Genomic DNA, 14,902 nt, shown 5'->3' on the forward strand with positions numbered 1-14,902 from the left:
GAGAGGGAATTTGTATAGTTTTTTAAAGATTACTGCAGTTAGGACAAGGTAAGTCGATAAAAATATGTTACGATGAAAATGTATTAAACAACAAGGCTATTTCACATCATAAATACCTGAAAGGTGCAGGGGTGCAAGTTGCTGAACACAAAACGAGGACAACGACGACACAAGTAGCAAAACAGCTAACACGGTTCTTCGACCTGGATTATTCTGTCGTTAGTTAATTATTCTGCTGATGGCGCGCGAAATTGCTGTTCATTACCATCCACGGCAACAGAAAGTCAGCCCCAAACAAAGCCTTCGAGTAATTCATGCGTTAAGGCCGGACGTTGGTTTTAATAATAAAAGTACTAACCATCGAGCAAAGGTTAGCTGATTAAGACAGCAGCGTGATCACATCATTGCTCAATTTCTATCTTCGCCTTTGTAGCTTCAGGAAAATTATATTTCTATGAGTGTCTGTCAATAGTGTATAAAATACACTTAAAGTGTGTATTTTACACGTAGGCCCTATTGATACGTAACAGGTTAGAAAATTCAATATATCGTCGTGTGCCCGGCAGAAGGGCGTAAGCGCTTAGGCCCTTCTGCCGGGCACCCGATGATATTAAGTGTTTATTACGAATCTGCAGGAATCTTACAAATGCTTGCCAAATTCACGAAATTGAACGCCAAAAACACATACCGCGGGAGTGTCCGCGCGAATTCGAATACTTTCTGCGTATTTTTCCAAACTGAATGCTGACCCATCACTTTTTCAATGCAAGATTGAACAATCGTGTGCTCTTTGAATGGTGATCCAGATCGTCATTTCATTTCGTGCTAATTTAAATGAAACTGTCGCCAATTCGTTTACGAAGATGATGAATTCGGCCGGAAAAACCCATAATATACCCAGCATGATCCGCTTGCAGACATTAATCATTGAGAACACCTGCTTCAGTCGATAATACCAAGGTGACGTTATAGATTCAAATTTTCTGCAAACGCATGCGCTTCCAGGTCGAATTAAAGTTCACCAGAAGACTGGGGTGTCTTAGCTCATATCCAATATGAGCAGAGAAATGAAGGTCAATTTACGCTACATCAATACCCTTTTAGCCTGTGTGCTAGAAAATTACACGGGCCTCGATCAGCATCGGCGCGTGCATAAGCTCACTGTGGCCTTTTTGTACCCAAATGTGAACACCGCAACTACCATCACGTTAAACACAGCGTGCAGTTCTCCAGGTCTAACGTGAAAAGTCAGAAGCATCTCTCCCGAACGTCTGCAGTTTCTTCAATTCGCTGTCACCAAATTGCCGCTGCTCGTTTGAAGACAATCCTGTTTTGGACCGCGGGTTTTGGAATCAGATGTTGACCTTTGTCATTTACCTCTACGGTAAGGTTTTGTGCGAAGGGTTTTGCTTTTCTTTATTTGCATTCACTTTTATTCAACCATTGTTAGCGGAATGATTTTGAAAACCATTCTGCCATACTGTTCCCCGTGGTTGCAGTATAGGCTTACCTTTCCTTGGTTGTTAGATTTGTTGAACATTTTTGTATTCTTCTTTTTTTTAAAGTAATGTTTTATACAGTACTTGTAGGTATGTAAATTCGATCATTTTTCCATTTGTTATTTTTGTGTACATGTAACTGTCTCTTAGAATTTGGTCTACGGGCCACGATTTGAGACCAATAAAAATTGCCATGAAATGACATGCCCGGATAATGCACAAACGGCTTCCGTTCCAGACTACGTAACGATCACTGCTGCTACCATCATACTCTTTTCTGAGCATTTCTATTCCCAAAGTATTAAAAATAATACTTAAATTTGCTGTACACTGTAGTATATCAAAGGTTCGAATATCGACAGTGCTTTAGTGTGAATGCACACTTTATAACACACCGCACGATATACGTTGCCGAGCAACCAGACAGACGGAAGGTTTAGATAATTGCCAAACTGTTTGCTTCACTTGGAGCACAACTTCGGACAATCAATATGGAAATATAACATAAGGAGAAAACAACAGACACATTTGTTACCTGTTTTCCCCCTTTTAAAAGTGTATTTGGGGTGGTCGGAGGTGACAGCTAACGAATGTTACCTGGGCCAAGTACCAGACCCGTCTCAAGCGGGCGAGCTCCACTGGGCGACGCCGCTGAATAGGCGCGGAGACCGCTGCTCATGCACGAGAATCTCGTCCGGCGGTATGATAAGCCCTCAGACGAGTGGACTCCATGACCCGTTTTACGTCAGCAAGCCAATGTTTACAGATGATCGGCGAGAGATCGCTGACATGTTCGACTGCGGAGGTAAGAGGGATGGAGATTTGAGATTAAAATACGTAGGCCTACCTACATATTTACTGCTTGATGCACGTTTAGTGCCGCATGACCGTCTTCTAGGGCCAGTGTCAATACCGTAGACCTATAATTTTCATGTTCGTCATGCGACTAGTGTGGGTTGTGAAGTGCTGGCGTGTCCTACGTCTCCCACTACAAAAATGTCGTCACAGGATAGTATGACCATGACCCGAGTGCCGATAAGTGTCTTTCTTAACTAATCCTATCGTGCTCATCAAGGGTAGATCAAGAAGCAAAATATAAAAGGGACATTTGGGGAGGGGGCTTTGGAAATTTCGTACGGAACCTTTTAAGGCCCTTTTGAGGAAATAAGTGAAATAAAAAAGATTAAAAAATCATTTTTTCTCATTTTATTTCAAAATAACCTGAATATCTTGTTGTGGGGTCATGGCTCCTGTTGTCCCATTTGGAACCATCGTTGACCAAGCTACTGCATTCTACTTTCTAAAAGAAAAGAATAATTACCCTTTTGGTAAAATTTCAATCCTTAAAAATATCACGTAGGGTGGATGTACCTGGGTGTTTTTTACAACTTATTCTTAAAAAGAAGAGGTGGCATTATCGTTGGTATTATACCAATCTTCAGGCAGTTACATTTACTGCAACCTGGTGGTCTGCTGGCTGACGCCTGACAAGGGGCTTTGTGCTGTGATGTGCCCAATTTATTGGCTGTGTCCAACGAAAAAGAGCGCTTTTTTCATTTCACTGGACCGTACATAATTATTTTTACACCAAGGGATAAAGGCTGCTCGTACCAAACCAAAGAAATCCCTTTGCTCGCATAAGGCCACATCTACCTTGTAATAGATGCCCCACAGTAAGCTTGATACAGTTAAACTACTCTTCTGACGTCGCTTTTTCAGTGAAGTGTAGATTATCTTTTTTAAGAATATGCACTTTTACTATATATTCGTAACGAATCTACAGTTACAAACTGTGCAAACCACTTATTTTGCACAGCGTTCTAATTTGAGAAGTAGATGTTTAGTCTTTTTAAGTATAATGTACAAGCTGGGGTGTCATATCCTGGGTTACCCCGAGGACATAACCTTCAGCAGTTATTTGCACTCTCCAGCAAAATAAGACACCGGATACAAGATCTTCTATTTTATGGAGACTAATTTACAAATTTATTATTGTTTTAAAAAAATATATATTTATAGTTTTGTTGATCTCACACGATATGAAATACGCCCAGGACTTTTGAGGTTTTCAACACAGTAGGTGCACCACTTAAATTTAACGTAAAAATTCTAAAGGATCCGTTCTGTTACTGCAGTGATGACTGTTTCACGTTTTGGCAAGGAACTCTCGGGCTGTCTCACTGCAGAGTAGCCTTCGGGGCGCCGGCCTGACCCTCTCGTCGTACAGCGGTCTTGACTTGACCCCGAGTCTTGAGTTGTTCCTCAAGTTTCTGGCCAGCCCTTGGATCGGACTGCTAGTCCAATACCCACAGTAGAACCAGGTTGCGTAGACACCTGGTTCTTGGAAAATCTTGCGCTCGAGTAGTTTTTTTTCTGCCTTGCGTATCGGTCGGAACTTATCTTCACCGATACACTAGCTTCCCATCATTAACGGAACTTAACTGCACCGATAAACTAGCTTCCAATCATCAAGTTCTTCAGCGCTTCTGGCTGGATTCTCGCAGTTTCAAACTCACAGCAAAATCATCGAGGCTGGCAAGACGTGCCCTCTCCTCGGACTCTCCGACGCAAGTCCCCTTTACCCCCGAAAATTTTTAAAACCCCGCCAAATTTCTACCTGGGGCACCCTCAATCCTTTTGTTGTGTGACCCTGGTGACCTCATAAGAAAGGACTTACTCAAGCAAGAGTCGAGCTATCCAATGGGGTTTGTCAATTCATCCCGCGAACCTATCTAATTAAAACAAAAATACTGCATGGAAACACTGGCCAAATAAAACCAACAATTTGTTTCTATCAACGCACACTCAAGTTATCTTATGTTTGGCTCCCATGCGTAAATAGACTCAAGAGTTATTTCTCTTGAACAAATTAACCTCACTTCGTGACATGGGGTATTTTGCAGCATAATTTGACATGATGCTAATAATTCAAATAATTGACATGTTGTGTTGTTCGAGATGAAAACATCGAGGGAAATGAGGGAAAATTCCTTCATCCACTGAAGCTACAGCAATACCACTCCGTAAAACCACTTTTGAGAGGTAAATCCATCAAAAACAGAAAAAGTAGTAGAGTAGTAGAAAGAAGATTGTATGCAGCGTACTATTTTAACAATGTCTTCCAGCAATTTGATAAATTTGTAAATTTTTGTCACACGAATTCATTTGTGTTCATCTTTATCTTTCATTTTGCCGCTCTTCCTCCTTTCGTTTTTAGTTTTCGATGGCGATTTCAACCTTCATTTATCATAAATTGTTAAAAATACTAAGTTTTTATTTTTTTTGGGTTCTCTTATATTTCAATAATTCATTTATTGTTCTATTTAGTTAATATAGTTTGTCAAGGCATTTTGTACTTTGCAAATTATCTTTGTAATGATACCGAATGTCACCTTTTCTCTTTCCTTTTATTTTTCTGTTTTTATTGATCTCAACTTTTCTGGTCGAGTTACATATGCCCATGTCTAATTCGAATCACCATTTCCTCTTATTTTTATCACAATTTTCATTGTGTACCATGCCTCCTAAGCAAAGGACAATCTGTGAATAGTTTTATGAAACAGGTAAATAACTAAATTAGTGGAATCGATCTCAAGAAAATAACCGATCAGTATTTATGTGGAATTAAATGTTCCGTATTTTCCAAACGACATCATGTAGTCGTGGAGTATTTCCAAACAACAAGATGACGTCAAGATCAGTGATCGATAAGCATTGGAATGATCACTGAAATGCCCGTGTTCCAACTCGTGCCACTTGCCAAACTCCCACGTATGTGGGGTCAATAATCCTCGGTCCCATAGAGTGAAACAATTGCTTTGCGATATCCGTAGCTGTAACACTGACATGCATGTGTGACTCCATTTGGATTTATGAGGCATTGTACTAGGGCTGACTTTATGTGTTTGACTCTTAAATGTTTCCTGTGACTGAACCAGATGTGCATTGATGAATAGAATAAAAGTTGTACATCCAGACGAAGTGTTAACAATAAAAGAAGCCTAAAGGTTAAGCGACAATTAAGGCTCATGGGAATAGCCTTGCATGGATTGTCAACACCAAACGGCGGACCGAATTCATCCATGCAAAAGCAGGAATCAATACTTTTGGCTCCCTTGTTTTCCGGACAAATGTTTTGGGTGGGACGTAGTCTGAGATTAGACCCGAAACGGTACATTTGTGCCTTAATGGGCAAGGTCACTTTCTATTGACAGTTTCAGGCAGGTACCATGACACTGGCCCCTGACTTTTTTTCAAATGGCTGCTGATAATCTCACAGGCATCAATCGGTGCTCAGCTTCTGGCCTCAAAAACATCTCAGGGTAAGAAAAGTGGTTGAATGGTGGGGTTGGAGACCTTGATTCAGAGTAAACTGACTGCAAATCTCAAGTAGATGAATAAATAGACTACTTTGAAACGCTGGGTGGCAGCAAACGTACTGTTCCTTTTTAATAGTTCTGGGCATGCGCGCGTTGTTCTGAGCATACTTTTGAGCACGCACAGTAGTGTGAAAAAAACTTAACTCGTTGTCAGCGCTTGGAAGGGCTGATGGCTTTGCACTGTGATTGGCTAGATTGTAATGACCTGTTAGGTTGTCACTTCCTGTTAGCGAAGCGTTATTTACATTTTATGGTTGTCAATGGCAATGCTTTTGCACGGGCAAACGGTCGGTATATGTTGAAAACATGGCATTGGAGCCATCACAGTGTAGTAATTTATCTTCTCACTAACTTCCTGGTTACGTGTCTTTTGGCAGTATATTTAAAATTGGTCATCTTGATCAATTTTGGATGAACGAATAAAGTGTAGTGATAATATTTTCAGCAATGAGGAAGAAAAAGAAAAAAATGTCCGAAGTGATAACCACCTCTTCTTAACGCATTGAGCGAGCTCGCGCACCTGGCAGAAAGTCACCCACAATGCGCTGCGTGTGGTTAGCTGTGACCGCGAGTGACGCATTTCCTTCACTAAAATCTGCACAAGGACATCAGTCCTTCCCAGCACCCTGTTGGGACGTTGGGCAACAAGCAAAGAAAACAGACCGGTATATCTGCTGTCACATGCATTGTCTCAAAGTCTCCCATTATAAAGAACTATACCGTGATTTTTTTTTCAAACCCAGTGGAGTTCTCCATTATTGGTAAGCCAACTGAGCAAAGTTCAACATACCGCACTAGGACGTCGGCTAGAGCTGTCGACGGTGATGTCGATACACAAAGAAATGGGAACTGTGCACACACCGGCGGCCCTGGTAACGTAGCCCCTTGTTCCGTCACAATGCCTTAAGATATGAAGCTCTCACTCGTTCATCCGAAATTCTTTGAAATTCGTCTCAAGGCGTACTCATATGCAACCTATTGTTTTCAAGATGGAAATGGTGGTTCTTTAGTATTCAGTTTCATTATTCCATATTTGTTTTTCGAAATATTCAGATTAGAAATTAATTCATTCAATTAACAACAAATTGAGCTTAGCATGTTAGCATATCTTGAGTTTAAGAGTAAGTGAGTTAACACTTCACGGAGAGATCGTTCAATTAAACTTTCCTACCACGTAAAACGGATTATAGCACCACATGGGACATAAAAGGGAGCACATTCGCTGACATCTGGTCGTCTGTATCGGGAGATGATTTGGAATGCTGTTTTTACGAATATGCCCAGAGTTAGAACCTATCATTTGGACCGCGGTGCTTTAGGTAATTGGCAGGCGGAATGGACTATGTTTTGAGTCCAATTACAATGTTCTTCAGTCGATGTTTTACCAATTAAATTCCAGCATTATTTCAAGTCTCAGAACTGAGAATCCAAATGATTTCAGAATCGATGTCGTTTTTGTGAAGCAGAGGAAAAGTGCTCTTTATCTTAAATTTCTATCCCGATTTTGATCAACTTGGTACTCCCCGTGTGTGTCTGAATATCAACACTGGTCAATATAATAAAAAGGTGATTTCCCTATTATTTTCATACAAAGACAAAGGGTCTATACACAGAATGTTTCATTAACAAAGTATTTTCACGTATACAATATCACCAAAGGCTTGTTCGATTTTGTTCGTTCGGTTTTTACATGCATTACGTTAATTAAGGCTATAGGCAAATTTGACATGTTGAACACATATTTCATATTGTCTACATTATCGTTATGATGGTAGATGCTACAGCAGAATATGACCCTTGGTGGAGAGTTGATCTTGAAGGAGAGCACTGCATCACACAAGTCAACATCCTCAACCGTGGCCACTGCTGCAGTGAGTCCTCCCCCCTTAATAAAGATACACTCACGCACCGTTCAATTAGAACAAGCTGTAACCTTGACCCATCCCTATAAAGATGTTTAATCGGTCTGATTAGGGAAGTCATGTAGAGGATGGAAGGACAATCGAAGAGGGATGGTAAACAAATGTTAAGAAAAGGTATTAGATGTTCTCATTAACATAGACACAGTTCATTCCATCCTAGAGCAAGAAACAGATTTTGGATCAATCTATCTCTTCAATCCAATTTTCAGAGGTCTCTGTTTAAAGCAAATACACATCAGTAACAAAGCCATGGAAATGGTAACCTGAAGTATAACTTCAAAGATTAACCCTAACTCCCTAGGGTGTGTGCAAAATCATATTAAAATTGGAGGATTCAGGACTGTTAGGGTTAATATTTCAGTGTTGATCAAAAGTTAGTTTGAGGTCGAAAAGTAAAAGGCAGAAAATATGACAATGTGTGAAAATTCCTTGAAGTGAAGTTATCTTCTGTGGCAAATGACTAAAACAAGACGTTTTAGTAATGCCCATTGATTTCACTCGTGATTTTTATTTATTCTGTCATTTGGCATCAAACAGACAATTCAGTTTTTGAGAAGGTAGTGATTATGAGACATGAAATCAAACTGCGGTGAATTAGTAACCTTCCAAGCGGTTTTCCTTGAAAAGTCACTTTTTATGAATGATTATTTTTTCTTGTCCTTGTCGGTAGGTGAACGCACCACTCACGCTGTAGTGCGAGCCGGGCCGAGTACCAACATCACTCTCAACCCGACGTGTGGCTCACCGGTGACAGCAGAGCAAGCAGCGCCACGTGGAGGCCTTATCGAGATTCATTGTGACCCACCACTAAGAGCTCGCTACGTCAGTGTTGATATACCAGTTGTTACCATACTTAACTTTTGTGAGGTGACGGTGAAGGAAATCCCTTTCGATAAATGCCCGTAAAATGGATACAGATATAATCAGAACACGATAATATTCGGTTTTAACAACAGCCTGTTTTTACAGGGTTTCCTGAAAAAAAGTAACACTGGTAATGAGAGTCAAAGCACTAATGCTGGCAAACAATATTATCATCACCGTAAACAGAGTATCAAGCTTTCTAATTATTTGACGAAATACCAGGGATAGTACACAAGTGAGCGCTGTTAGGTCCCTATTGTAAAAATGTGATGCAAAATTGAAGTTGGGACGCTTTCACGTCGCATAAGATCGGAACACTCTGGTTGAGGACAATTTCGACATTGGAGAGCACAAAAGAAGAGAACTTGAAGACCCAGAGTCTTGTTCCTTCAGTTAATTTTATCTATGAATAAAATATTCTCCAAAATGAGTTTCTGAGTTGCCCGCATTCTCCAAAGACATTCCCGTGTCGACAGGCGAGTCCGTGGTCATGCCTCCTCCAAAAGGAGCCAAAATTGATTCAAACATCAGGGAAGAATAAACGGCGAATTGGGGGTATATGACAATACCCATTCCCTTTAGGCTTGTGAAAAGCGTATAATGGAGCCTGACTCACTGAAAGGGCATCAAAGATTACATTTAAAGATTCGATTTTTATGTCTTACAACAACCCCCATCCTTGATTAAAAAGAATTGGCCTCACAACTTGACTTCGTGGCTTTTAAACCACTCTTGTGATATCACCCTATTCCGTAAAGTGTCAATGTATAGATAACTGTACATTGTTAAAAAGAATGTACGGTTTTAAGAATTCTTCCAAAACTGATATATCAAACTTGACTTGATAAAAACAGAAAAAGCACTTGTGACATTAAAATACAACGTCAAACACAGTGAGAAACTCCCTAAAAAATTGTAGAAAAAGGCAGATTGTTTTAGACGTTCAATGCGGTTAACACTCAAATTTTTAGATGTGACGTGGTAACATTTTCTGTTGAGATTAAGGGTGTTCAATTAAAGCGAAGCGCTCCTTACATTGCATATAATATGTTTTTAATGTTTCTCCCTCATTTTTACGTACCCCTTCCCATTTTAATTTCATTTTTACACATCCTTCCATTGAAGTTTTATTTCATGTTTTTTATTTTAATTTAGATTTATATTCTTATAGTTACGTATATTTTTTTTATTTTAATCATTTTTCTTTGTGTTTTTATTATTAATTTCACATGTAGCCACTTTACTTTCGGTAAAACCTCAGTTTTAACTCCTTCTCCGTTATTAAACAATTTTTAAAAACAACCTCAACAATCACAATTCATGTACAATTTTGCAAAACAGATTAATCGTTTAGAAACTTGGAAAAAGTGTTGCATCTTGACTCCACTTCAGCAGTTGTGTACAAAGTCTATGGGGAGTGAAGAGATTTTTCTGAGTATTTCCCAGCAACATCGGTAAATGTTTCTCAGTCCAGAATTCGTGTCTTTCCAGCATTTCTGTAATGACTACTTTTATTGAGATGATGTATGATGAGAAAAGTGGAGTCAGGATGCAACATTTTTCCAGAAACTTACGTATGATACTTCCCAGATGAACGAGATGATATTCCAAATGCATGTATTTTCCAAAAGAAAGAACTCCCTTTGGTGAGTGAGGGATTTCTAAGAGTAAGCATGTACTTCTAAGGTTTTAAACGTAATCTTCATTTGAAGAGGCAGTGAACAGTGGTTCTCATATCAGACACTCAAGAAACTTGCTTGTTGGTGGTGTAAAGTAATAATAATAATATCAATAATGTGGATTTATAATATAGCGCCTTATCCATTTGAAATCAATGCTCCCAAGCGCTTTACAATCAACCAGCGTGCAATTTCCAAAAGAAAAACTAAGAACATGAAAATGTCAAATATAAACTATGGCCATGTATCACAGAACAGCAGAAAAAAGTAAAAACCTCACCGATAAAAATCACCAGAACAAGACTTGAAAAATAATACAAAAGTGCATTAAAAAAAGCAACAAAAAACTATTGATATGCCTCACAGAACAGAAACGAACCCCCATAAAAATGGCAACACATGTACGAAAACAAAGATCAATAACAATTAATTAAAACACGAGAAACAGAAAAACATAAAATCAATATTATAAAAAAAAAATGGCTAATCAATATATACATACGTATATGTGAAAAGGTCCCCAGGTCCGTACAGTCATATCGATATTTCCGCAACTAACATATAGATATAAATCCATATGGACCGTAAGACAGTGTGTGTGCCGTGCGATACGTTGATGGTATCGACTGCATTTCTGCGTGCAACTTCGTGTGAATCATGTACTGTATACCCAGCAAGAAATGAGACCGAGGGGTACCCCCCCAACATGTCCAATCCTTATACACATTCCAGACTATTGTTACTTAACACATCCCCCCCAAGATGTCTTAAAGGAATTCCCCAGATTCCTGCAAGACAATGACCAACACAAAGCAGGGGGGGTTCTCTCCGTCTCATACCTTGCTGCATATGATGTACTGTGCTTGTGAATGAAAATAGTTGTGCACCCGGCCGAGGAGTTACTCCATGGCTTGGGATAGGAATGAAGCTTTTATGCATGTGCAAATGTCATAGCTAGCCAACGCTGGACAAACGACGGATTCATCTCAAAGCATCAGTAAAGCCTTTTTAATCTTTTGTACAATATGGACAATAATAGTGGCGCACGTGGTTTGAGAAGGAGAAACGACAAAAAAAGTGGAGATTCTTTGATTGAAAGCGTTGGAGCCCATTCGAATAAAAGAATCTCCACTTTTTCGTCTTTTTCCTTCACATAAGTGTCTGGTTTTCGTTTTGCTTCCCGTATTATTAACTATTTAAAGAATTCTCATTCGTTTTCTCGAAACACTTCGTTCTTTCGGAAAAGGCAATCTTTGTCCTTCAATCTTTGCACAGTGTAAACATCACGATTTAGTAAATTTTAAATCTTCTTGATTTATCTAAAACGTTTTCTTCGTTAGATGAGCTATAATCTGTACGGTATTCCCTTTGTACGACTCTACTGAAAACAGTTATCACAAACGGCAAAACTCGTCCAACGGAACAGCTAATCCGCTGTATCGGCCATCTACCAATGGCGCCATATCCAAAAGACGGGTAGGAATATGCACTCTCTTTTTCCCACAGTGCCTTTCTTTTCTCCAGCGCTTTTATTCTTGCAAAGTGATCTTTACTAACGTCAGAATAAGCCATTTGCGAGTTAAATTTGATTAAAATCTTGTACACTGAGTTCTTTAAATTCTCTTGAACATAACAGCTTGAATTCTCCATACTGTTGCTATATACCTCGTGATTCGGAGCAAGCTTTTGCTTAGTTACATAAGAGACGCCTTGCAACAATACACAATTCTCAATGGATAAGAACGTATACACATGCAGCAAGGTATGAGACGGAGAGAACCCCCCTGCTTTGTGTTGGTCATTGTCTCGCAGGAATCTGGGGAATTCCTTTCAGACATCTTGGGGGGATGTGTTAAGTTACAATAGTCTGGAATGTGTATAGGGATTGGACATGTTGGGGGGATACCCCTCAGTCTCATTTCTTGCTGGGTATATAAAAACGGCACAAAGGAACCAGTCCATTCCAGAGATGGTGGTCGCTATAGCAACAGTGTCTTTGGTCTGCGGAATTCAAATTGTTACGTTTCTGTGCAATCAGATAACACAGTGTACCAGATTTTATTCAAATTAAACTCCCAAGTGGCTTATTGGTGTTGGCATGAAGACCGCCGCCTTTTCATTGTTACTGTCTGCCCCGAACAGCACCGACTGACGAGCCCACCTCGTCCCCGCTTTCCGATGATGAACCTTTATTTTATTTACAAACACTGATTGCCATGGGCGGCCGAAATTTTCAGACCGGAAGACCGCAAAACATGTCGGCTAATTCAGGACGTTTCATTCCCGTTGCCCGCTCAATAGCGGAATGTGTTGGGTTTCGTACTGTCACGGAAAAGTGGCTTCATTCACTATTAGCGCAGGCTATTGCAAATGGTAAGCGTTACCATGGTCACCTGATTCGTCTACACTGAGGTCGTGCACGTAGCCAGTCAAAATACTTAATCTTTTGTTAGGCCGAAAGAAAGTCTCTGATTTCTTGTCAGGGGCTGGCTTCAAAAGTTGTGCAGCGACGTGAGTGTTGTTGTTTTTGTTTTTGGCCCCCGCTTTTCCTAGAAATGATGCATGCACCTGTTCTTGTACACATGTACCTCCGCTACCAACACTGAAATAGACTGGCCCCTCACCATTTACTTTTTACAAGCGTTTCCAGCTAGTAAATGTACAAAGGACACAAGACCACCTCGTTTGTCTGGTTCCCAGACAAACGAGCGCGCTGACCAGAAACCCGGAAGACTTTTTTGACATTATGGTGCGCGCTCCCATTCAAAGGAAATTCCTGTCATTACTGTTTTGGGCGTAAATTCCCGGGGATTGGGGTATATAGCCCCCCCACACACTTTTTGACCAGAGGATTGACTAGTAAATAACCCCCCCACACACACACACACTTTATCTTGGTTAGAACAAAAAGGTGGATTATGAAGGACTTTCGGACTTAATTACAACCAAAATGTTTTCAATAACACTAAAAAAGGAACAGTAAAAAACCACCATAAACCGTTTTGATGTAAGAATCTGTAGTACTGTAATAAACACAGACGCATATCTGTACCACAGACATCACCCCTCTTGTGCCACATGGTGTTAGGAACCCCTTCCCAGCTTTTCAAATTTCCATGGCCGGCAATTCGACCGCCTCCCATCGATTCCTTATCCCCCACCCCCCAATTTCCAACGCAAATTTTCGCCACTGGTCACTGTCCATACACTACACACCATCATTATTACTGGTGTCATTGAGGTAACCACACTGTACATGCATGTGCATGTACTTCAGCTCAGGACAAACTTCCAAGTAAACACGTCGATTTCCATACGTAGCAAACTGTTAGAATTCGTTCTCCATGTATCATAAAACGACCCCTCTTTCACCAGGCTGAGTGTGGCCTTGTGATATAATTGTCAGTCACCTACATTATTAAGCAGCTCATCTTGAAAAGCTGCACTTGTCAATTAGCTCTAGATCAGCAAATTAGTCACGGTCACTTGGCCTATTCATTTTTTCAATATGAGAAAAATGGTGTGGTTGCTTTATATGACAGGCCTGTTGTGTTGTGTAAATGACACTCTTCGGTGGTTTTAAACCGAGTGTTTTAATCCAGAAATGATTGCAACCGGCTAATGCATGACAGCGTGACTGCAACCAAAGACTGCTAAATTCTAAATGGTGATTTTAACATGACTCAAATTCGATAGGATGAAGGTTACCCGGGGGAGTTCAGTAACAACGAACTTATTCATAAATTTGTGTCCATTGTAGAGCAATTTAATCTATTCCAGCATGTTAATGAGCCAACCAGGGTTTCTGACAAGTAAAAACGTACTTGATCTCCTACTCACATCATGTCCTGGAAATATTACTGATGTCCATGTAATCCCAGGAGTAAGCGACCATGACGCCATTATATGGGCTGTGCAGTGCGCTCCTAGAAGTGTGACAAGAGAAAAACAGAAAAATCTATCTATATTACAAAACAAATTTTGAGGATTTGAGGAAGACCCTCCAGGAAAGACAAGGAGATCTCATGAATATAACCGACGTAGAGAAGACCTGGGACACATGGAAGAACACACTTAAGGATGTTGTGGAAGATAAAGTTCCTTGCAAATTTATTGAGACTACCAATAGGAAGCCCTGGATTACCAGCGAAATTAGATTATTAATGAGAAAACGTAACAGAATGTAACAGAATCCCAGTGGGATAAATACAAACCTATCAGGCGTGACATAAAATTTAAAGTCCGACAAAGACATGTTAACTGTGCTCACGAAGTTGTGTCAAATATTGATGATAATTCTATGAGGTTTTGGAATTATGTAAGAGTTGTAGAAGCAATCATAATTCTACTGAGTGCATTAATGTAGATGGGGTCACTGTTACTAATCCTCAACTTATTGCGGAGGCCTTGAATACACAGTTTAATTCTGTATTTAACACCCAACAGCAATCCGACCGCCCCTTACCAAAAGAAGTAATGCCAGGTATCGAGCAGTTGAGTGATATTCAGTGTAGTGCCTCAGAGGTCCTTAAAATAATGAACCACCTCGATTTTAATAA

At 40.0% G+C, this 14,902-nt stretch overlaps 1 protein-coding gene across 1 annotated transcript; it reads left to right on the top strand.

Annotated features, from left to right (window-relative positions):
- Nucleotides 1-765: 765 nt before the first annotated feature.
- LOC110982445 (fucolectin-like) lies at nucleotides 766-9,765 on the top strand. The gene is made up of 5 exons (XM_022240833.2): nucleotides 766-1,384; nucleotides 2,056-2,304; nucleotides 6,622-6,750; nucleotides 7,654-7,749; nucleotides 8,471-9,765. Exons 1-5 carry the CDS (start codon nucleotides 1,357-1,359, stop codon nucleotides 8,704-8,706), a joined length of 738 nt encoding a protein of 245 aa, XP_022096525.2. The 5' UTR covers nucleotides 766-1,356; the 3' UTR covers nucleotides 8,707-9,765.
- Nucleotides 9,766-14,902: the final 5,137 nt, after the last annotated feature.

Source organism: Acanthaster planci, linkage group LG13, assembly GCF_054643075.1.
Source record: "Acanthaster planci isolate LZ-2023a linkage group LG13, COTS_SCS, whole genome shotgun sequence".
In the NCBI taxonomy this organism is placed as follows: domain Eukaryota; kingdom Metazoa; phylum Echinodermata; class Asteroidea; order Valvatida; family Acanthasteridae; genus Acanthaster; species Acanthaster planci.

What these genes read in the sequence shown, in the direction of transcription:
- LOC110982445 (XM_022240833.2), top strand. Translation starts at nt 1,357, where the DNA reads ATGTTGACCTTTGTCATTTACCTCTACG. An exon ending in TGCACACACCGGCGGCCCTG is followed by an intron (nt 6,751 to 7,653) that starts GTAACGTAGCCC and finishes TTATGATGGTAG; the next exon opens with ATGCTACAGCAGAATATGAC. An exon ending in CAACCGTGGCCACTGCTGCA is followed by an intron (nt 7,750 to 8,470) that starts GTGAGTCCTCCC and finishes CCTTGTCGGTAG; the next exon opens with GTGAACGCACCACTCACGCT.